This window comes from Penicillium rubens (genome assembly GCF_028828025.1).
Source record: "Penicillium rubens strain IBT 27055 chromosome Unknown utg000002l_segment0_segment0, whole genome shotgun sequence".
NCBI classification, from domain to species: Eukaryota; Fungi; Ascomycota; class Eurotiomycetes; order Eurotiales; family Aspergillaceae; genus Penicillium; species Penicillium rubens.
The window spans coordinates 2,456,605-2,479,236 of record NW_026890600.1 but is presented as its reverse complement, the minus strand read 5'-3'; the positions used below and the strand labels follow the sequence as shown (position 1 = coordinate 2,479,236).

Genomic DNA, 22,632 nt, shown 5'->3' with positions numbered 1-22,632 from the left:
ACCACCTGGGCACTATCATTTGTCTGCAATACATCCCTTCGGACTTTTCGTTCTCTTCTACCATCCCCATACTAAGCTTACTACTCTATTTTGCACCTAGCGTGATGGCATTTGATCTTTGTGGTTTTGCCAAGGCGCCAGTTGACTACATAGCCTCGTGACTCACTTCCTAACCAATCTAGAACCACATCGAAACCTAAGGGTTTTCAGCAGGAGGCACTAAGTTCTAAGTTCTCAGCAGAATGCGGAAAGTAAGACCAAACATATCGCTCTAAAGCCCATTGAAGGAATCGAAAACTTGCATTATTGCGGTATCGAAAATTAAGTTGCTCAACTCTAATGCTTTGGATGTAGAGAAAGAATAACCACGTAAAGTAGGAGCTCAAGGATTCGGAAACCCTCCTTTCCTAGTCAGCTCTCCGCCAGTGAAAATTATCGGGCTCAAAACAACATTTGCCTGAGCACTTTCACTATTCTTCCATTTTCCAAGCGAGGTGGATGTTGGGGCATCTGTGTCGGATCCACCACCATTGTTAACGCTGGCATAAGCCGTGCCATCTGTACAGATGCAGACAAAATCATCCAGATCATCATCTGTGACCTAGCTTTCTGTAACTGACTGAACAATCTTATGCATACCCTCGCCGTTAATATCAATGAAATTGTTAAGGCCACTACGAAACTGAGCAACAGGGAAAATCAAGAAGAAGCTCTACATTCAATCTAGCCAAAGAAAGGCCTTTTATAAAGGCCACAAAGAGCAAACAAGAAAGACTCAGTCTGAAAAACCAGGCATCCATGCATGGGGGATGGGATCATCGAACAGAAATGAACACCCCTTGGCTTGCACTCGTTTTTAACGGCCCAAAATAAGGGATCCTCCTATATCTTTGAGCCCCCTTTGTCTTCCCAGACATATACCTTGACATCGTCCTAGACAAGATAGTCTTTCTCTTGGCTATATATACGGCCAAAGAACGCCTTTTTATTAAAGTCCTCGTGACCAAATGACCCAAAAGAGAACACCCATTCTCCGGCTTGGGTGGTATTAAATCCCGTCGTCCTCCCCGCTGCCACGCTGGGTAAGGCCACCAGCGTAGATACCATTGCAGTAAGACTTTTCACAAGTTCTGCTTCCCACTGAGGAGCCTGTAAGTCCTGGGTTGGGAATGAGACCATCGGCATAGGCATCGGTAATTGCGTCGTACCAGATAGATGCCGTTTTTGCGTATCCATAGTCGTTTTGGTGCGTGTCATCCACATCGCCATTTCCAGTGGTGAAATCATTCCGCAAAGGATATCCAAGCATTACCCGCAGCAGGGGAGAGAAGGTCCATGTCTGCCAGGACGATATTGCCGGTTCACGGCGTCTTGATGCTTTGCCGGTTGCTTTTGGGCAGATGAGAGCAGGGTAGACAGGACGATGAGTATATACCACGCCTCTACAGTATTTTAGGACAAGATCTTCTTTTCCGCCCTGTTAGGCTCCAACGCCACGGTCGAAGTGACTATTGATGGCCTGAAATTCAATGCTTTATGGGAATCGGAGCCAGATGGCCTCGACGTGCTTGGCGTGCTAGCTTCTAACACTGGATACGCTCTATATCAGCCGTCTTGGCGTACTATTCCGTACAACACTCGCTAGGTCTCTTAAGCGGTGTATGATAGCCTGTAGTTGTAGGTAGGGCGAGGTTGGATTTCGATTGGTCTCGCTCTGCAATGTTCAAAGTTCCATCCGACCCAAATTCGACGGAAATTTACTGGAATAGGATTGGGGCGGGTGACCCAGCACCAGTCACCCGCCTAACACCGTATTACCGCCCCAATATATACATGTACATACAGCATACATGGCCCACTTGGATGGAAATTACATACATGCACGCTAAAAAGGGCAGACATTAAATGTCGCGAAACCTCTGATAATTTAAACCCCCTTGAAAGGTGCTAGGCATCATGGCAGAAGCAGCGAGGCAGACCAAAGACATGCATGGACAGCCCCCAGGTTCCACCTAGCGTAGACTATACATCGACAGACCAGATTTCCGTTCAAGACAGGAAGTGGGACGCATTGGTGTCGCCCGAGGCCGCTACAAATATAATAGGTCATCTTCCAAGTTTAACATGATATTGTGTACACCTTTCTCCCATATTCTCTGCGTTGAAATCAGACTCCACGGAGATAATAAGAGATAAAAGCCCGAATCGGCAAATCTAGGCTCCAACCTTGGAAGGTTAGCGCATTTAAATTTTCGGTTCTGTGGGGCCGGCGGCTGCCCGTGCGCGGGCAGCCGCACATCCTCCTAAGCCGCTCTCCACCTCGAGAGGTGTGGACCCCCGTGGACCAGACATTTGCCTCAGAAGGTCTTGATTTCCATTAGTAAAGTCATTCCTGGAACCAGGGAGACCGATGTGCCCGTATTTTGGTGATGAATTTCAGCCCCTGTAGATATCCGGCGTTCTTCTAGCGTTGGGCGAATAGTAAAGTACAGACGATAGAACTTTGCACCCATTAGTGCTGAGCCCGGTAAGGCTTGTCTTGACGTTTTTCTCTCAAGTCGCGTGCGGCTCTACACCGACAATCTATTAATACCCCTGGTTTCGCATTGATTGGTCAGTTCTCTACCCCCTGCTAGCGTGATATACCCAAGTTTGAGCCTGTAACAATATCCTAAACTTAGAACGGGTTCATTACGGAGAAGTCTGTACTCCGTACGTAAAAACATTGAGACAACCCATGGGTTAAACCGGCCATTGTGGGGCGTAGATCATCAAAAGAAAGAAAACGAAAGGCCTTTCGCTAAACGTACCCCTGCTGGAGTCATGTTAAAAGGCCACCCCTCCCCTGCCCCTCTGACTTCCTTTGGGAATCACCCCCCCCCCCCCCATTCCCATTACCTATTTAGGTTTGTTTGTTTTCTTTTCTTTTTCTTATTATCTTTTTTTAAACCAGCATTATGGTCGAAGTTCTGGATTATACCAAGGCTTTAGAAGTGCTCAAGGAGTATCCTGGAGATGGCCTCCACGTCGACACTCTTCTCGACTCGGATAGTCATGGAGCCTTGACCTACAACGACTTCCTGATTTTGCCCGGTTCTATCAGTAAGGCAATGAATACTATTTCATGGGTCGTTCTCTCTAATCGTACGAACAGCCTTCCCGGCATCGGATGTTTCGTTGGAAACCAAAGTAACCCGGCGGTTCACCATCAAGGCCCCTCTACTGTCTTCTCCCATGGACACTGTGACCGAACACAGCATGGCCATCCATATGGCTCTCCTGGGAGGTCTGGGTGTTATCCACAATAACTGCCCACCAGACGAGCAGGCTGAGATGGTGAGGAAGGTGAAACGCTATGAAAATGGCTTCATCCAGGATCCTATCGTTCTATCTCCGGAGACGACAGTCGGAGAGGCAAAGGAACTTAAGACTAAATGGGGATTCGGCGGGTTCCCGGTGACCGGTTAGTTGGATCTCTCCTTAGTGTTTCTTTCGTTTAGTGATCCTTACCTGGTTTCGTTATAGAAAAGGGAACCCTCCTCTCGAAGCTTCTCGGAATCGTCACCAGCCGAGACATCCAGTTCCACAAGAACCACGAGGATCCAGTCACGGCTGTTATGATGACAGACCTTGTCACCGCACCGGCAGGCACAACTCTCGCCGAAGCCAACGAAGTCCTCCGGAGTTCGAAGAAGGGTAAACTGCCAATTGTGGATAAGGATGGATCCCTAATCTCCCTACTCTCCCGGAGTGACTTGATGAAGAACATTCATTACCCTCTTGCATCAAAGCTTCCATCCAAGCAGCTACTCTGCGCCGCGGCGATCAGCACCCACGACGCGGATAAGGTCCGTCTCGAGAAGCTCGTCGATGCCGGTCTAGATATTGTCGTCGTGGATAGCAGCCAGGGCCATAGCATCTTCCAAATTGCTATGATCAAATATATCAAGCAGACTTTCCCCGATATTGACGTTATCGGCGGTAACATTGTTACCCGCGAGCAAGCCGCGGCGTTAATCGCTGCTGGTGCAGACGGTCTGCGCATTGGTATGGGTAGTGGCTCCGCGTGTATCACGCAGGAAGTCATGGCCGCTGGTCGTCCTCAGGCTGCGGCCGTGCGTAGTGTGTCTGCCTTCGCCGCGCGCTTCGGTGTTCCCACTATTGCCGACGGTGGTGTCCAGAACCTGGGCCATATCGTCAAGGGACTTGCGTTAGGTGCCTCAGCAGTTATGATGGGAAGTCTGCTTGCTGGCACCACCGAGTCTCCTGGCGAGTACTTTATGAGCAGTGAAGGACAGTTGGTCAAGGCTTTCCGTGGTATGGGCAGTATTGCAGTTATGGAGGACAAGAGCAAGAGCGGCGCTGGCAATAACGCCGGTGCTTCCCGGTACTTCTCTGAGAATGATAAGGTCAAGGTTGCGCAGGGTGTTGCGGGCTCCGTTATTGATCGTGGCTCTATCACCCAGTATGTCCCTTACCTTGTTGCTGGTGTGCAGCATTCTCTCCAGGATATTGGTGTCCAGAACCTTGATGCCTTGCGTGATGGGGTGAACAATGGAACAGTTCGCTTTGAGATGAGAAGTGCGAGTGCGCAGACTGAGGGTAATGTCCACGGCTTGCACACCCACGAGAAGAAGTTGTACTCTTGAATGCGGGGTCTCTGTTTTCGTCGCATGTTGTCTAGAGTTCCTTCCACCTAGTACATCAGACCAAAAGTTAGTCAATACACTTATTTCTTGATAATCTGACATGAGCAAGTTCTTGATAAGGATTTTGAAAAGCTAAGACCTCCTAAGCCAAAGCTAGAACCGGGAAGCTGGGCGGATAGACATCCACATCAGTCAGGTATGAGATAAAATACATTATTTGATAAGAATGTCCCTGGCAACTTTCAGAGCGCGGGTAATTCGTGGGAAACCGTAGCTTACGCCGTCCGCGCCTACAGCATCAGCAGGATGATACCGTTGTGACCGTTCCCCAGATGTTTATCCTTTTGGCTCCATTATGTATGACCCAGTACTTCTTACTTGGAAAGCCCCTAATATATGGTACTAATTCTGATTATAGGGGTGAATGCATTTGATTACATGGTTCCAGCAAGAATGGTCCATTTCTTCGTCCCTGGGCGTCGCATCGGGATGTTCAAGCCACCCGTGCTAGCCAAGGTATTTGCCTTGCTCGACATCGGCTCCTTTGTTGTCCAAATGATCGGTGGATTTATGGCTAATGGTACGGATGAGCAACAAATGCACGGCATCCATGTCTACATGGGCGGCATCGGCATCCAGGAGTTCTTCATTGTGTGCTTCTTAGTCCTGGCGGTGCAATTCCACCGAGCGATGCTGCAGCTGGAGCGGGCTGGCCGACTGCCTATCGATAGGCAGAGGTGGCGTCCACTACTCTACGCCCTCTATGGAAGTCTGATTGCCATTACGTGGCGCATCATCTACCGTTTGATTGAATTTTCCTCCGGCTACGGGGAGTCAAATCGCATTCTATACCATGAATGGTATGTGTATGTGCTTGATGGTATTCCCATGGCCTTGGCTGTCCTTGTCTGGAACATCGCGCCGCCAGGTGCGGTGTTACAGGGTCCCGATGCAGAAATGCCTTCCAGTGGCATCGGCAGGTGGCTCTGCTGTAACGGCTGTGCCTGTTGCTGTCGAAGCTGCCGGAAGAGCAGCAAGAGAAATAATACGCAGCGACTATCTGATAGCGACATATATGGCGATGGTGTGCCACTCCACCACCGATAGCCATCCTCTACCGCGGTTCACAATACACTAGCCGTCGCTGAGTTAGTGTCTTTTCCGTTTTTCACACGGATTCATTCCTATTGATTCTCATCTTCTTCGTCTTCTTTTATTCTGTTTTTATTCTGCTCTTTTCCTTTCCATCATACACGCATTTGAAAACACTTGGACTAGGTGTCCAATAAAGGCGGCTCTCAGATTTGTTATAGAGGTCTTACATATACCCATTGACTTAGGATCATCCACGCTCATACACTTTTTACTTGACAGACAGATAGGTAGTGACAAAAGGAAATCTATAAGCTCAGATCAGAAAACCCCATATCTTACCAACCACTGTAGTGCCCCAGAATCGGCGAACTCGCATCACCGAAATCCGCCGGCCGCGAATCGAATGAACCTAACCCCGGCTTTCTCAAGCTGTCATGAATATCCTGCTGTGAAATCCTCAGGTAATTTATTTGTTAATATGTACTAGCAGTACATAGTCGCGGCTTTGCGACACCGGTATGGCTCCTACATATGTAGCAGTATGTATGTAGTACTACTACCTACAGTGGATGTATGTAAAATATGTCATATGTTCTTGATACAATATTACCACTGAAAATGGGAATATATTACGATATGTATTGTATTCGGTATTTTATGTATTACAGATTGGCTCTGGCTGATACCTCGATTATTTCTAGTATTCCTGTTACAGCTTCGTATATAAAATTTACTTTTTTTTTCGTTTTCATCTTCTTGTTTTATCGCTAGCAAAGTACAGGGAAAAGAATTCGTTTTCGGGGTATCCGACGTTAGATTTACTAGCCAAAACGTCAAGCCTATAGCATGACGATACCAACACCGCCCATCTTCGACTCATCGGGCAAGTTTTTCTCGTTAATTCCACCACCAATAGGTGCAGCGCGGTAGTTATATAGGTAGAAGTGGAGTTGGCCATCGCCGGCACCGAACTTGAGATCCTCGAGGAAGAGTGGGTTGTCATGCGAAGTGAGAGCATTAAAGACGTCGAAGCGGGCCTAGAGTGAGCAAGAAAGATGATTAGCATATATAATCAGATACAACACATTGCCACATACCTGCTTTGCGCAAATCAGGGCGTCGTTGATCAAGAGCTGCAAGCGCGCCTTGAAAGCCTTCTTGTCATCAGAGAACGCGGTCTCGGTCGCGTAGTAGTACAGGTATGCGGCGTGGACGGCATCGTGCTTGGGGTTGTCGATCACGGTAGACTCGAGATTGTAGAACGAGACAAAGTCGGTGATCTTGTGGGTTTCCGGGTCTTCAGCAACGTATGACCAGACAACCTGGTCCTTGCCGGGCTGCTTCTTGTACACCAGCCAGTGGTCGATTTCCTCGCGTGTAAAGGCCTGGTTCATATCGAAGCGCCGCATGTATCGCTCCAGCAGATCATAGACGGCATCAATGTCCTTAGATTCCATGGGCCGCAGGCCGGGGGTCGATGTCTCGCTAGGGAGATGATTCCTAGTGACTTGGCGGGCCTTGGTCGAGCCGTGAGGCAGAGGCGAGAAGCCAACGTCGTAGAGCTTCAACCAATCCAGAGAGCGGTGGTAGTATCGGCAAGAGCTGACGGGTGTGGGCAGGATTATACCGCCAGTATAAATGGCCTGGTAGATACCCCTGAGGTAGCAGCGACGAGTAATCTCCTTGATCAAAACAGGAGTCAGGCGCTTGGAGCGGAGCTTCTTGTGGATACACAGGAAGTTGATCTCCGTCACCTTGAGGCGCTCGCCGCGGACGCGGAGTTCAGTCGGAACGCCGCAAATGGATGCAACCAGCTTGCGCGACTTGGTGGCGCGCACTCCAACATGCCATTCCTTCTTCCATCCGGGTGACATCAGGGCCCTATGTATGCAGCATTAGCATTCGGAAATAGGTACGCAAGTCCAAAACTCAACCCTACCAGTGAAGGAAGGATTCCGAATAATTGAAACGGAACATGGCGTTATCATCCTCGACGTAATGCTTGTTAAGAAGCTCGTATAGCTCTTTCAGCTCCTCCTCGTTCGTCAGGTCAAGAGTACACCACTCGAATCCCTCAATGAGCGCATCGGGGGTCTTGGAGACCTTCTCTGGGTCGATGATCTTGATAGGTCCCTGGGTAATCTGCTCCTTTCCAGCATCCTCAAATGCAGGCACTGGCTGTGTCTGCCAAAACTTGTACGAGGCCATATCCTTCTGGTTCTTCCCTCCCACCGCCAGTCCAGTCAGCATCTGTGAGAGGTCCATATTGTGCAGTAGAGCCGCAGCCTTGTCCTTGTCCATCGTAGCTAGCTCGCTTTTCAGGGCTGGATTTTGTTCGAGGAGTAAAGAAGCGAACTTCGCGGGAAGCTTCTTTCCTGCTTCTGGAATTCGAATGTCAGCAGCTGCGCGTCTGCGGGCTAGGGTCATGGGGGCATGTGGAAGGCTGAATAGAGGGGCCTACCATTGCCCGAGTCGGATGGAGCCCCAGACTCATCTTCATTGCGCTTGGGAGCCTTTCCCTTTTTATCGCTGGAATCGGACATGATGCGTTGGGGTGTTGTGGAAGAAGGAATTGGATCGGGCCCCACGTTTCAAACGCCGCGCCGCGGATCTCTGGTGGGGGGGATTCTGCGGGCAGTTTGACTTAATAATAATACTACGATATTGGGGCGGTCTCAACACAACTCGCTATGCTTGTTATTTATGAGGGAAATAGTTATTGACTATGTATTCATTATGGACACGTTTTACCTTGCACGAAGTACTTAGTGCTCCACTGTGAAGAGTAAAGACCCCTGTTCAATGATAAACTCTTAGTGGCCTACATCAGGAACCTCGGCATTCACATCTGCAAAGCTCATGTAAATATAAAAGCACGTACAGGATTTCGACTACGGCCTCATTCAAATGGTAAACTAGGAAATTATATTGAGAATCGAAGAATTGTTGAGATCCAAGCAAAAACACCTCTATGTCCGTTCCATGCTAAGCTATAGGCATATCCATCTCAAGTGTTGATACAAGAATGCAAGGGTTATTGGAGCTCCGGGCTACCAATCATCAGGGAATCACACATCACTAGATGGCTTCGTCTCAAGCACATCGAGGAATCCTCCGACCAAGTGGAGGCTGCCCGTGACAAAAGTCATGACTGGAGCTTCGTCCTTCTGCAGGACTTTGCGTTCCTGGCCCGCAACTTCCCGTGCAAAATCAACAGCCTCCTCGATTGTACCAAAAACATGTGTTTGAGTGCGAGGGTCAATAGCATTCCACTCCTGTGCTAGAGATTTCTGAACTCGAAGGAGTTCGAGATCATCAGCGTTGGTGTTCATACTGACCAAGTCAGGTCGGAAGCCCGCCTGTTTGTATGTGATATTCGTGCAGAAGAGGGCATGAGTGAATGGGGTATCGTTCCTAAGGGCAGATGTGAGGGTCTCGTGGAGAGCATGAGCAAGAGCTGTGCTGTTACGAGTCTGTTGGTTGAAGATCAGAATCCTTGTCTTCTTGGCAGCTACATCCTCGGATGAGGAGTCGGCCTGGATCCGCGACGCAAACCACTGGCCAGCCAGCCGGATGCTCTCCAAAGTGTGCCCACCATCGATATACCAAGATACATTCTTCTCAAATCGGGTCTCACACCTGCCACCTAGACGAGTTTCTTCGAGCCCGGTCTTGAACTTCGCCGGTAGTGGTCCTTCCATAATATTGTCTGTGACTTCGATGCCAACTTGGCGCAAGAAGTCCCCGGCAGCTGCCACTGCCACTGATGCGTTGGTGTACTGGAAGTCTCCAGCTAACCCAAGGGTGATCTTGCTACTCTCAGGGCGAAGCTCTGAATGGCCACGCATAATTTCCATCCGGGCGCCAGCCTCCTCAGCGCGTTTAGCCAAGACTTGCTCCGCACCCAGAGGTTGTGGTGCCGCAAACCCATTTACACCACGCTTGAAAATGCCAGCCTTGTGCCACGCGATTTCCTCGATTGTATGTCCAAGCATATCAACGTGATCAATGCCCAGGCTACTGACCGCTGTCACTTTGGGTTCTGGGATCACGTTGGTGCAATCATATTGACCACCGATTCCACATTCAATCACCGCCGCGTCCACGCCCTCGCTCAAGTAGGTATGGAATGCCATCAAGGTCAAGTACCGGAAATATTGCGGTTTCGTCCCAGGTCCGGTGGGATCTTCACCCGCCAGTTTAGCAGAGTTCTCAAGGCGATCCCATACTTCGAAGAAATAGCGCGCAAACTGCTCTTCGGACAATGGGGCATTGTCAATCTTTATGCGCTCACGTGCAAACCGGAGGTGCGGCGAGGTAAAAAGACCGATCTTAAGATTGGATCCAGGTTGATCCGCATCTTTACGAGTATACTGGGAGAGGATGGTGGAGATGAATGCGGAGGTCGAGCCCTTGCCTTTCGTGCCGGCGACATGAATGGCGTTCAGACGGTTAAGGTCGGCAGGCTAGGGAACGTAAAGATCTCGCATTAGCTCCACTCGTAAGAAAACAAGTCTCCTGCAATTAGCGCACCTGGTATCCAATGCGCCGCAGCCACTCCACTGTTTGCGGGAGAGATAGCTCGTTCATCTCCTGCCTCGTTTTGGACTTCCTGAGCGCCTCCACAATTGCATAGTTAGTCTGCAATGAGTTAAGAGATGCAATTGCATCCTATGCATTCCAAAGTCAGCATACGCCATATTTTGACGGAAGCAATCCGTTGTCGCAAAACGTCGGGTCGCATACCTCATATGTTCGAGTCATGGTGGGCGAACGAGTCGAGAATCGCCGTGCGCAAAACTGCCAGCGAGTAGAGATCCAGAGCCTTCTCATGAACAATTCACACCCGTGCCTGATTTCCTCAAATGAGCAGGGGTGGTTAAAGAAATCCCCGGTAGCTCTAACAATTTATGATTCTCTGGTTGGTCCCCCGCTCTCCTCGGGAAACCCATTTGGAGCTGATCGGGAAGGTCACGTGGTCCTTCTGCATAGAACCAAACTGAACTTAAGTGATTTATATAAGTGGTTGGTGCTCATACATAAACAGTGGATTGATACATCCACAATAGGTTTGTATAGCATCATCTCGCATGTTGCAGTTTTCGGTGTTTCCTGTACGAAGTTACAGCAAGAAGTGACCAATAGACAGCACTATCGCGACTATGGCTTAATTAAGACAAGAGAGGTATGTATGCGAACCCCAGGGCGCAGGTGAATATGTATCAGGTAGAAAAATACAGAAAACCCTAGTGTCCGATTTGATACATAGAAACACGCACTTTAATCACAACATGTCTGAGTCGCAAGATGAGGTGTTGTAGAAAGATGGATGTAGGTCTTCGAACCATTCATGCATTGGCTAAGCTCTCGAGAACTTCGAGGGATAATCCGAGCAGCAGGAGCAATGGGAACCGATGTAAAATCACAACAGCAGCATACAGCTGGAAATTCTCGCTTCCGAGCAAAGAAACAGTGTTCAAACAAAGATAAATTAGAATTGAATTCAAGGGGCGAAAAAGAGGAAAGGAAAATGCCGGCGGGCCTGTAGTGGTGAAAAAGAATGGTAATAAAACATGCAGTCATGGGAGTATAGAGAATATGAGAACGAAGGGGGAAAAGAAATAGCCAAAACGCCGGGATGAGTGGAACATTTACTCAATCCTAGTCTTGCCCTCCTCCAAAAAGACGAGACGGGCATTGCTAATACCACGTTGATGCCGTTTGGCAGGAAGCCAATTACCGATGATGGGGTCAGAGCGCGCTTTGATGAGAGCATCCTGGTACCCTTCGGCGCCAGCGACTGGTGTGTTTAGCTTGGGCCAATTGACCTAACGGAAAACAAAGGGTCAGTGGGACAATACTTCAACTTGGTCAGCATGGAATGAACTTACATAGAGCATGCCGTGCCCGTGCACGAAACGGAAACAGTAGACCGCCACCAGCAACCAGAATATCATAAACAGCCGAAGAGGCCACACAGCGGCATCAGGCAATCGTCTTGTGAAAAGCGCGACCAAGATCATGAACACACTAGCAGCGAGGACATATGGAACTGACTGGATGACAAGTGGTCGCTGATCAAGGAATAGTTGGATGTTGGCAAATGTCGAATCCGATGGGATATAGGTGCCCAAAAACACGTCAAACCCATCTTGTCGAGGACCGTCCATGAAGTTGTTGCGCACATATCGCGTGATGGAATTGTTCAAATCTTGCAGCATGCCGGCCCGCGTGCGTTTGCCAGTCCGGGTGAAATCTGTCTTCAGGGCACCAGTACCGGAATAAGACTTGGAGACCACATCTGCGTTGTCTGCCCAAATATTCCGGAACAGATCTTCAAACTCTTGGTCATCGTTGGCAGTCTCCCCGGGACGGAGAACGCCTGCGTCCATGAGCTGCCGTGTAACCGCCCAGCGGCCGAGCATGCTCTGCACTACATTAGTGCGGTCCAGACAATCCATACAATTTGTTCGGACAACACTCGTTTGCGTAGAACGAGTATCCAGCTGCCCACCGGGGGCACCAGGACTTTCAACCCCACGGAAATAACCGCCCTGGGTCAGCCCGTCGTTCAGACGGCCCATGAGCAACTCTGCGCGATGCCACTTGAGGCCCTTAGTCTCGTTGTGGAAATCAAAGTACACATAATGCAATCGATCCATCTCCTTTTGCTTGAACCCTGCTTCCAAGACATGCGTCTTTTCAGAGGTGCGTTCATCAGTTTCGGTGCTTTCAGAGGTGGATGTGACTAGTGTGCGAACCAGCTGCTCGTATGCGCGCTTGACATTCTCCTCCCTGCCCTTTTGGTTGACGAGGTTGACCATGTAATTTTCTCCATAGATGCGAATCTGCTCGGCGAAATGCTTTCGTGCAGCCTCGACGGAAGTCTCAACGTCACGAACCTGAAGTTTCGGTGTATACTTGAGATCGTTAACTTCAGCCCAGAATAGGGGAACGCTGCCTCGAGTTTGCACAAAGGAGTAGACTTGGAGGTCTTGCCCAGCTTTGCCACTGGTCATTGATTGACCTCCACCAAACCCAGATAGTCCACCCGCCGAGTCATTCAGGATCACAATCTGCTCGGTCTCGTTGTAGTTTGAAACATTGCCTTGCTCATCGATTCCGCGAGAGAAATATCTCGTTCCGGCGCGGTGTCTGGATCGCCGGGTGATAAGCGCGAAGGTGAAGGATGTTGACTTCACTCGGGCAGGAGTAATGCGCATCATACCGAACATCACTGGCAAGACGTAGGGGTCGACTCCTGGCTGGGGGCCGTAGCGAATTCCGCTTGTATCGTTGACTCCGAGGCTGAAGTTGATCAGATCGGATTGAATAAAGCGATTCCAGAAGAAGCGGTCGTCTGCGCCCTTCCACATCGGAACATTGGGGGCAGTTTGTGACTGTCGCTGGAAATTATTGGTAATATCCAGCGAGTAGGAGAAGTACATGGGTCCCCTTCGAAGCAGGTCTTTCACCAATGTAAGATAGGCATCTTCGTCGGTGTCGTGAAGCGGTCGTTCTCGCATAGGGAGGAATTCTGTTCCGGCGACTTTGTACACCATATGGCCGCGCAACCGTCCCATGGGCTGGGCTTTGGTGATAACAATGATGTATTTATCTGTGAGTGTCAGCGCAACCTCCTGAGTTTCAATTTTATGGGCGTAATTACCAAGCTTCAACTTGAGAATTCCGAGAATTCCAGCAATACTGGAAATGCGCTTAGCACCTGGAAGGGGGCCATCGTTCAAACGTAAATCACCAGTTGGTCGGTCGACTACCAGAGTGGGTGCTTGGCGTGATGATGGCGAAGTAAAGGCATAGTGGGAAGGCGATGCATGTAGGTTGATATCCCGAAACGGGAGAATAGTAGGAGCCATGATGTGAAAAACAATGACCTCCTGAAAAATGAGTGATTACAAGGGAATGTGAGGGAGGAAAAGAAGAAGAAGAAGAAGCATAAGTAAATCCAAGGTTTCTCCTCGGTCCAAAGTTCCCCCAAAGACAAGGGAAGGTACAAAAGTAACGGCGGGCCACTCTGGTCAGTACGCAGCCACACCGCCCCGCTGCTCCTGTGGCTGGGCCTTCCGTCATCTATTCCTGTCTGCCTCAAGGTCTTTGAAAGTGTCTTGAATCTTTATTTGTACCCTTTGGATCTTCCCATTTTTCTCATCTTATTTCGGGTCTTGAGACCTTGATATATCTCAGTTCCTCGACCGTTTTATCTTCCTTCCTTCGACCCTCCCCCAGAACCCTCCATCCTCTCCTGATCATGGCTTCCAGACAAGCAGCAGGAGCCCGCCCGGGCGCACGATTTGCCCAGTTCAAACTCGTCCTTCTTGGTATGTTCTGGCGTTTACTTGCAAGCTTTTCTTTTTCGTTCTTTGGATCTATAGCTGACATACTGTGCTTATAGGAGAGTCCGCCGTCGGAAAGGTTTGGGATAACACTTGCGATCTTCTTTATCAGCCACTGACTTGACCGCTATCTTCCAGAGTTCGCTAGTTCTCAGATTCGTTAAAGTGAGTCTTCAAAGATCGTCACATTACTTGCCGCGGCGAGCCGAGCGCACATGGAGTATCAAAACGCTAATCTCTCGGTTCAGGACCAATTCGATGATTATCGCGAGTCGACTATCGGGGCCGCCTTCCTGACACAGACCATCTCCCTCGATGATACCACCACAGTCAAGTTCGAAATTTGGGATACTGCAGGCCAGGAGCGGTATAAGTCGCTTGCTCCCATGTACTATCGCAACGCCAACTGCGCCGTGGTCGTCTATGACATCACTCAAGCTGTATGGACCAATCCTACATCATGTCTTCGGCTTATTGCCAGTGTAGAAGCTAACATTCGTGGAAACACCATTTAGTCATCGCTAGACAAAGCCAAATCGTGGGTGAAGGAACTGCAGCGTCAAGCGAATGAGAACATTGTGATCGCGCTGGCAGGCAACAAGCTTGATCTTGTCACAGAGAGCCCTGATAAGCGAGCAATCCAAGAGGCCGACGCCGAGGCTTACGCCCGTGAAGCGGGCCTGCTTTTCTTCGAAACCTCTGCCAAGTCCTCGACGAATGTCAAGGAACTATTCACCGCCATCGCCAAGAAACTGCCTCTGGATCAGGCCGGTCCTCGGAACATGCGGGCGACTCCTCGGCCCGGCGTTGACTTGCGACCAGAGGCCCCTGGAACTCAGGGTGCCGGTGCGTGCAATTGTTGAACAATTACCCGATCATATTCCCCCTTAGCCAGTGCGCCCTCGCTTTACACACCGTTTGAGAGAAGGCGAAGGCACATCCCAGCATCATTCAACGGTGGTGTAACTCTGTGACTTTATGATTTCGCCAATGCCATTCGATCGGACTCTGGCACCATTCTCTACCCGCTACGGAGCCGAGGGATAGACTCTCGGTTCATGATCAATCTAGCCCTCTCGGATTTTCTTTGCTTCTTTTGTCCTTGCTCAGCCTGCTCAATTGAGGTTTCACAAGTCCACCGTTGGCAGAAGGATTTAACTTCCATGAGCCACATGGAATTTGGCTTTAGACATGCTGCAGCTGGATCTGTCGGTGCTTTGACGGTGCTGTTCCTTCTGTACTCCTTGTTCCTTCTCACCTGGCGTCTGCATCTGCTCTTCTTTCTTTCGTCCTACGTCTTGGACTGAATTCCTGCTATTCCCGTTACCCTTGTCTCTCTCAGAATTATTAGTATGTTATGCTCAAATAATACATTTTCCTCACCTGTATGTACAGTGAAGACCTACAATATGTTAAGTGGTGTAGCCAGACCGAAGAGATAAATGAGTTCTCTCTACTTAACAAGCATGAATATTTCGTTACTTGGTTTTCGGATATACATCCATGGATGTGTGTTGCTTATATAGATATATTTCTCCCGGGGTCGGTTGGTGTTGATAACTGACCCGAACACCTAACCAGTGGCCAATATCCTGGACAAGATGTTCCCATACATATGTATTTATAGACCAAGCTCTATTTTATCTTCTAATCCACTGAATCAAAACCCCAGCTATACTTTCTCTGGGGTTAGTATGTACGGAAGTGGGCATGAAATGGCGCGCAAAGCCCTGACCGCCCGCAGGATTATCGGGGCGGATCGCAACTGAGCAACCAAGTTCCCGTTTTCCTACTCATCCATCTTTCTGATCACCTTTAGCACTAATTTTGGCGATTGTGCGGCTCGTCATGCTGCGCTCCTCGATTGCCCCGGGTCGGCAATTGCTGTCAAACCCTGTCCGCCAACGGATCCCGTCGCAATGGCTGTCCAGAGCCGGTGCAAGCAACCGGCTGGCAGGTCAGGTAAAGAGAACCATATCCCCAAGCTTCCTATTTCTTTATACTCACAATCGTCACGCGCAGCGATTCTTCGCTGATTCTAAGCCCCCTACCACCGGTGGTCCCACACCAGTCTCCCCTTCCTCCGAATCCAGTGTCCCTCCCGAGACCATCTCGAAGGCCGCTGAACAAGGTATGACGGCCCCCTCTTTCATCACCTACCATTGAGGCGTACCCCCCATGTCCTGATACGATTTCTTTTTGCAGAATCTAAGCTTCCTCCCTCGCCTCCGGCAGCTGCTCCCCGCAAATCCGGTCGTTTCCGTCGGTTCTTGATTTATCTGATCCTCACATCCGGCTTTGCCTATGGTGGCAGCATCTTCCTGGCCCTGAAGTTCGACAACTTCCACGATTTCTTCACCGAGTACATTCCCTACGGTGAGGAATCTGTTCTTTACTTCGAGGAGCGCGACTTCTACCGCCGCTTCCCCAATGCCTTGAGACACCCAAACCGTCTCCCGGCTGCACCCCGAGAAGAGGGAAAGCCCGTGACAATCCCTAGCAAGAGCGGTCTGTCCTGGAAGGTTGCTGAAGAACAAAAGGCCGATGCCGATTCTAAGAAGGCAGAGGCAGCTCACGAGGGACAAATTAAGCCCGCGGCCGCCAAGCCCGAGGAGCGGAACGCCGCAGTCGTGAAGGCCAAGGAAGACACGGCCTCGAAGCACAGCACCAAGGAGGCGAAGCCCGAATCCGAGGCGAAGAGCCCAGTCTCACTGGATGAGCCCAGAAAACCTGCTGTTTCTGCGAGCACGATTGAATTGCTCCAGTTGCAGGATGGTGATGACACTGTTGTTCAGGATCTGGTTAAGACCTTCAACGACATCGTTACCGTCATCAGCGCCGACGAAAACTCCAACAAATACTCTGCGCCTGTCGCCAAGGCCAAGGGAGAGTTGGAGAAGATCGCCGAGAAGATCGCTGCTATTCGCAGTGAGGCTCGCAACACTGCCCAGGAGGAGCTTAACAAGCTACATGCTACTTTTGATGAGTCGGCACGTGAATTGATGCGCCAGTTCGAGGAAGTGCGTTCCACTGATCTTGCTTCGTTCCGTGAAGAGTTCGAGGCCGAGCGCGAGAAGCTCGCCCTGGCATACCAGCAGAAGGTCAACACCGAGCTCCGCCATGCCCAGGAGCTTGCTGAGCAGCGTCTTCAGAATGAGCTCGTTGAGCAGGCCATCGAGTTGAACCGCAAGTATGTTCACGAGGTCAAGAGCCTTGTGGAACGCGAGCGTGAAGGCCGTCTGAGCAAGCTGACTGAGCTCACCGCTGACGTTAACGAACTTGAGAAGCTTACCGCTGGATGGAGCGACGTTATCGACGCCAATCTCAAGACTCAGCAGCTGCAGGTCGCCCTGGATGCCGTTCGGACCGTGGTCGAGCGTGCTGAGACCCCCGCCCATTCATCCGTGAGCTTGTGGCCGTGAAAGAGCTTGCTGCTGGTGATGCCGTCGTCGAGGCTGCCATCGCATCTATCAACCCCACCGCTTACCAGCGTGGTATTCCCTCCACTACTCAGATCTTCGAGCGTTTCCGCCGAGTTGCAAGTGAAGTCCGCAAGGCTAGCCTGCTGCCCGAGGATGCCGGTGTGGCAAGTCACGCTGCCAGCCTTGTCCTGAGCAAGGTTATGTTCAAGAAGGATGCTTTGTCTGAGGGTGATGACGTCGAGAGCGTTCTGGTGCGCACTGAGAACTTGTTGCAGCAGGGCGATGTTGACGCCGCCGCTCGGGAAATGAACACCCTCCAGGGCTGGGCTAAGATTCTCAGCAAGGACTGGTTGGGTGATGTTCGCAAGGTTCTTGAGGTCAGACAGGCTCTCGAAGTAAGTTTTTGTTTTATCTTTCGGGTTGGCAATTTGCAACAGATCCACTAACGTTTCCTTTCCCAGGTCATCGAGGCCGAGGCCCGCCTCCAGTGCTTGCGGGTTGAGTAAGCGCATACTTTGAGCGAAGATAAATTCATTTTACCCTGTATATCCCATCATTTACAGGAACTGTACCTCTAGTTGTACTTGTGCTTTAGACTCAAATGCTAGAACTTTCCCATGTCTCTTGACTTGTCTTAAGGTGTACGTTACATAGCCTCCATGCGTTAGGACTTAATGCAGCCTCTGGTCCTAAGTTAGATCACGAATTAAGACTCCATCCTCGACTCCACTGGGGGTTTCGTGCCCGGGGCTGCCCAGGCCTGTCCGTGCGAATAAAGTGATTACGTAACATTGCCTGACGCGCATTCAGATCTACACTGGGGATGTTGCGTCTTTGTAGGCTGATTGTGCAACATTGTCTTGAATTTTCGCCGGTATTTGAACCCTTGCCAACTTGGCAGATCGCACTTATGCTTATATCTGGCCAAATTATGTCTGCCTCTTTCTCGAACGTTGCCATTTAGCATTGTTGCCTCCCTGCAGCAATGTCGCAACGACCGAACGAGCCCCCTGTACGATCTTCGATGTCTCCGGCGAATGGACGAAACCGAGATCGGTCCCAAGAAACTGCGTCGCCTTTACCACGATCCGATGAAAGCTCATTTCGTCATACCCCGCCCCAAAAGAACGACGGCCAAGCAAGCGGGGAGTTAGAGGGGACTACACTGGGCAGCAGTTCCCGTGATGGAGACCGAAGGACACCGGGCCAGCGGAGAACCCAGAGCTCAGGTGGCTTCTTGCTTGACTCATTTCCCCGCGCACGAAGCACAAGAGTCAGCTTGCAACGCCCCCGCCCCCCAGAACCTCCCCAAGAGAAGCGCAGCGTTCCCGAACCGGATATCGTGGTCCCCAAGCAACGCTCGCGGTTCCCATGGAGCCGGAAGAAGCGCCAGGCATCTGAGGTAATGCCGGAAAATGCAAGTCCAAGCCCGACCACTGCTCGGCAAGCTTCTGCGCCTCCTGATAGTCAGCCCTCTGGAAGCTCCTCGCAGCCCCAGGTACATGAAGACAATGTGGCACATTCAACTCCTGGCCTCGATAGGGACTCGATCCAGATCGTAAATCTAGCCTTGAACCTTAATGAGTCTCGGAGGAGGACAGCTTCTGGAATACCCCCGGGCTCTGAGAGCCGAAGACCAATATCTGTCTCTCAACCTGCTGTTTCAACAACTGACAGCTACGGGTATTCCCCACTAGCGAAGAAGTTCCAGCTCGACTCGCCGTATCGCAATCTCACTCAGGTCTCTGGTAATCGTTTATCACAGGGGACACTGCCGAGCTTAGAGCAATCATCTGTTATGAATTTGTTGCCTCCATCCGCGGTCGAGGATCACCGGGCATACGAATTCTCCGAAAGCACTTTGGCTCGTGCCGAGAGAGCACGCAATCATTTTGATTTATTTCATGAATACATGCGGCTCCTACCCTCGTTGCCACCTCTTCGAGATGCAGTCAAGCGTGACTCCGAGTCTAAGTCACAGAACCCCAACCGAAGCTATAACCCGCTTCAAATGATTCGCAACCGAAAAGTCAGGTATCGTGAGAAATGCTCCATCGATCCAGCCGCAGAAGGATGGCACGACGTTGAAAGAGTCCACCAATGGATCGATGACGTCGCGCATAAGTACACCCCAAGGGAGTACGACCGACTAGATTGCTTGAAGCTGCCACCTTTCCAACAAGGTCGTCGTCATGTGTCTATTGGGGAACATGAAGATATGGATATGATGCCCACGTCTCCGGGATCGAGTTTGCGGCGAGTTAGCCGAACCAGCAGCATGAAGGCCCGTCGACCACGTATCGATTGGAAGATATCGCCAGCGGAACTTCTGGCCGATGCTGCCTGGCTGGAATATGGTGCCAATAAGACGAAGGTGGTCGACAAGGATGGTTATAGACTCTACCCTGACCCCACAGAGTTAGTTATCATGGACACAAGCGGGGACCGCGGCACGCCTCAGAAGCAGCAACGCCTTTCAGTCGAAGTGGGAGATCACGCGGAGGCACATTCGTCACCGCGCACTTCTATCTCCAGTCCTCATCCTGCATTGGCGCAAGAATTCAAGAGCGTGGGTCGTGGGCGGCACAGGCACAGACTTCGAAGCCACTCGCACAGCTTACGCAGCCGTAGTGCTTCCAGCAAACGAAAGTCTTCACGATGGGATCATGTCAAAATGCGCTCGGGCAGCGTGTCGAGTTCTTCAAGCTCAGATACTCGCCCCTCCGTCGATGAAAAGCCTCGCAGGTCTCGTGAGAATATCCGCGACCATGTCCAAAGATTCGTCGAACATGCACACTCGGGATCTCGGATATCCCGCGGCAAGTCTCCGGCTGTTCATAACACTGACATTGATCGGGGGAGAACACCACAGCCAGTCGAGCCGTTTTCCGTCGACACGAAGCAATCCCGCAAACACCGAAAAGGCTCTCTCTCATCAGCAGGCAGTCTTGATGACCGGCAGGATACTCGTATGTCCCTGGAAGGCATGGATAGCACTGCGCCTAACTCTCCCGCTCGCGTCGGCTACTTCCCGAGCATAGCAGTAAATCTGTCACCACCGTCAAGTCGATCTCCCTCGCCTGCCAAGAAGGGTATCCGTCATAAGATTGTTTCACGCCACGAACGCAGCAAGAGCAAACAAGCAGATCGAGATCGAGAGCGGGAAGATGAATTGCCGGAACTCGAGGCTTTGCGTCAGCGAACGACGGCGCCTGCGCGGACGGAGCGCGCGTCCAAGCTCGAGCCGAGTCCTCTTCCCGATGTTTTGTCGTCATCTTATCCCGATGATCAAGGCACGCACGAGGGCAATCGAGTGGATGCATATCGGTCTCGCAAAGGGCCCCATCTTCCCGAATCAAAGCTACGAGGAATATTTAAGGGGCCAGGTCGGATAGCAGAGATCGTAGGAAACGAGGTCTCCAAGGTCGGAGATCTCATTCTGAAGAAAGACGCGGAACCTGAATCTCGAAAATCATCGTCCGCCACTACTCTTGCATCAGATGATAGCGATTCTGATGAAGAATCCAGGGGCGACAGGAAGCCTGGCTCCAAAGGTCTTTTACGGCGCCTACCAACATTTACAGATGAGCCTGGGCGATTGACTCGCAGAAATTCCGAGAAGAACTCGTCCCGAAGCTTTATTCCCTCTCTGCCAACCTTCACGTCACCCCTGAGGCAAGATGAACGAAGTGAAGCACCAGAGGTGACCGACTTCGGCAGTCCTGGTGAACGAGTTGCCCTTCCGCGACATTATGGTTCCCGTGATTCTCCCAAGAAGTTCTCGCTGCCGCGCAGCAAAACGCTTGATTTCAGCCCTTCTCTGCGCACGGGACGGATAAAGCGGGGCGAGATTAAAGACCCTTCCATCCCTTTCAGCTTAACACGGCCTCCTGTCACTGGGCTTGCCAACGCTCGAGCATCACCGGGAATTTCCCCAGAGGGAAGACGCACAGGGCTTTCAGGTGCTAGTCGCGCCTGGAGTATATCTGGGCGCAGTATCCATACCTTGATTGACACCGGCGTGCCTGGTAAACCCGAAGTTGAGCGCACGCGAGCTCTTCTATTGTCATCGGGGATTAAGGCCCGGGAGATTACTCGCCGGGCCCACACTCCCCGTGAGCCAGTTCCTCCCTGGCTTCAAAGCGCCGTGGGCCCTGGTGCGTCTGTTCCACAAGTGACACGAATCGGCGAATTCGACCTCGCTGCTCAATGCCTCCTCCAACGTTTCGAAGACACGCAGCACTCGTTCCAGCAATCCATGCACCATTTATCCACGTCTACCTCGTCCCCTCTCCGGTCCCAGCTGAGGAACCTGGAAAACCTGGTCAATCATTCTCTGGCTCCTCGCGTCCGAGCCACGGCAATGGATGCCGAGGACTTGTGTGTCCAGCTCAACACCACCAGCACACTCGCTGTTAAGCAGCTGAGTGACGCCCTTGACAAAGGCCTTCGTAAGCGTCGCCGTCGATTGCGGTGGATTCGTCGGACTGGCTTCATGGTTCTGGAATGGGCCCTTGTTGCTATGCTTTGGTGGGTGTGGCTGATTGTCATGGCTTTCAAGCTTGTGCGTGGTGTCTTCCGGGGTGCCTTCACTGGTATTCGATGGGTCTTGTGGCTGTGATTTACAGACTGCATTTGGACATTTCTTGATCCCTTTCCCGTGCCCACTAGTCTGTTGGGTACTTTTCTATTTACATTACCATTTTTAACTCCATCGCCCTTGTTGGCGTGCATATACCCTTCCAGTGAGCTTGTTTATGTCCACTGTCTTCTTTTCTAATTCACCATATATGATTTAATGGAGCGTTGCATCTGTTTCAGATGATTCCCAGAATACTTTTGTCTTCACGTTTTGTACATAATTCAGCTGTCATACCTCTGCTCCAATACATTTGGATTTGACCAATGTTCATTCACCTCTTTTGACGGTGGAACTTGTCCACTGTCTTTCAGCCCCCAGGAGGTGACATGGGCATCATACGCGATGATATTCTGCAAGCAGCCGCAGTCGACAATGAAAGACTCGAAATTTTGGAACAAAGCTTTTTCTCTTCTTTGTTCGACTTTGTCATTCTTGCAGGATATTTCAGAACAATATCTTTAGAACCAAAG

The 22,632-nt window shown here is 50.7% G+C and overlaps 8 protein-coding genes across 8 annotated transcripts; 4 read left to right on the top strand and 4 right to left on the bottom strand.

The window, feature by feature from the left end:
• Nucleotides 1–1,048: 1,048 nt before the first annotated feature.
• On the bottom strand, nucleotides 1,049–1,309 carry N7525_003407 (uncharacterized protein; the record flags this gene model as incomplete). The annotated part of the gene is made up of 1 exon (XM_061212695.1): nucleotides 1,049–1,309. The coding sequence occupies one exon, from the start codon at nucleotides 1,307–1,309 to the stop codon at nucleotides 1,049–1,051; it is 261 nt and encodes an 86-aa protein (XP_061069716.1).
• A 1,648-nt stretch (nucleotides 1,310–2,957) lies between these two features.
• On the top strand, nucleotides 2,958–4,649 carry N7525_003406 (uncharacterized protein; the record flags this gene model as incomplete). Its single annotated transcript, XM_002559146.1, has 3 exons — nucleotides 2,958–3,102; nucleotides 3,155–3,463; nucleotides 3,526–4,649. 3 exons carry the CDS (start codon nucleotides 2,958–2,960, stop codon nucleotides 4,647–4,649), a joined length of 1,578 nt encoding a protein of 525 aa, XP_002559192.1.
• A 453-nt stretch (nucleotides 4,650–5,102) lies between these two features.
• On the top strand, nucleotides 5,103–5,756 carry N7525_003405 (RTA1 domain-containing protein; the record flags this gene model as incomplete). Its single annotated transcript, XM_002559147.2, has 1 exon — nucleotides 5,103–5,756. One exon carries the CDS (start codon nucleotides 5,103–5,105, stop codon nucleotides 5,754–5,756), a length of 654 nt encoding a protein of 217 aa, XP_002559193.2.
• An 827-nt stretch (nucleotides 5,757–6,583) lies between these two features.
• N7525_003404 (glycylpeptide N-tetradecanoyltransferase swoF) lies at nucleotides 6,584–8,287 on the bottom strand (the record flags this gene model as incomplete). The annotated part of the gene is made up of 4 exons (XM_002559148.1): nucleotides 6,584–6,781; nucleotides 6,842–7,625; nucleotides 7,684–8,125; nucleotides 8,206–8,287. 4 exons carry the CDS (start codon nucleotides 8,285–8,287, stop codon nucleotides 6,584–6,586), a joined length of 1,506 nt encoding a protein of 501 aa, XP_002559194.1.
• A 525-nt stretch (nucleotides 8,288–8,812) lies between these two features.
• N7525_003403 (tetrahydrofolate synthase) lies at nucleotides 8,813–10,595 on the bottom strand (the record flags this gene model as incomplete). The annotated part of the gene is made up of 3 exons (XM_002559149.2): nucleotides 8,813–10,210; nucleotides 10,278–10,415; nucleotides 10,491–10,595. Coding segments are annotated over 3 exons (1,641 nt in total), but the record flags the coding sequence as incomplete, so codon positions are not given.
• An 800-nt stretch (nucleotides 10,596–11,395) lies between these two features.
• N7525_003402 (putative phosphoinositide phosphatase (Sac1)) lies at nucleotides 11,396–13,621 on the bottom strand (the record flags this gene model as incomplete). The annotated part of the gene is made up of 3 exons (XM_002559150.1): nucleotides 11,396–11,572; nucleotides 11,636–13,362; nucleotides 13,414–13,621. 3 exons carry the CDS (start codon nucleotides 13,619–13,621, stop codon nucleotides 11,396–11,398), a joined length of 2,112 nt encoding a protein of 703 aa, XP_002559196.1.
• Nucleotides 13,622–14,002: 381 nt separating this feature from the next.
• N7525_003401 (Small GTPase superfamily Rab type) lies at nucleotides 14,003–18,057 on the top strand. Its single transcript, XM_061212694.1, has 10 exons — nucleotides 14,003–14,083; nucleotides 14,158–14,177; nucleotides 14,237–14,263; nucleotides 14,347–14,538; nucleotides 14,614–14,944; nucleotides 15,918–16,060; nucleotides 16,121–16,229; nucleotides 16,304–17,442; nucleotides 17,508–17,915; nucleotides 17,982–18,057. The coding sequence occupies exons 1-10, from the start codon at nucleotides 14,014–14,016 to the stop codon at nucleotides 18,024–18,026; spliced, it is 2,484 nt and encodes an 827-aa protein (XP_061069715.1). The 5' UTR covers nucleotides 14,003–14,013; the 3' UTR covers nucleotides 18,027–18,057.
• Nucleotides 18,058–18,505: 448 nt separating this feature from the next.
• On the top strand, nucleotides 18,506–22,141 carry N7525_003400 (uncharacterized protein; the record flags this gene model as incomplete). Its single annotated transcript, XM_002559153.2, has 1 exon — nucleotides 18,506–22,141. One exon carries the CDS (start codon nucleotides 18,506–18,508, stop codon nucleotides 22,139–22,141), a length of 3,636 nt encoding a protein of 1,211 aa, XP_002559199.2.
• Nucleotides 22,142–22,632: the final 491 nt, after the last annotated feature.

What these genes read in the sequence shown, in the direction of transcription:
- N7525_003401 (XM_061212694.1), top strand. Translation starts at nt 14,014, where the DNA reads ATGGCTTCCAGACAAGCAGCAGGAGCCCGCCCGGGCGCACGATTTGCC. An exon ending in GTTCAAACTCGTCCTTCTTG is followed by an intron (nt 14,084 to 14,157) that starts GTATGTTCTGGC and finishes CTGTGCTTATAG; the next exon opens with GAGAGTCCGCCGTCGGAAAG. An exon ending in GAGAGTCCGCCGTCGGAAAG is followed by an intron (nt 14,178 to 14,236) that starts GTTTGGGATAAC and finishes GCTATCTTCCAG; the next exon opens with AGTTCGCTAGTTCTCAGATT.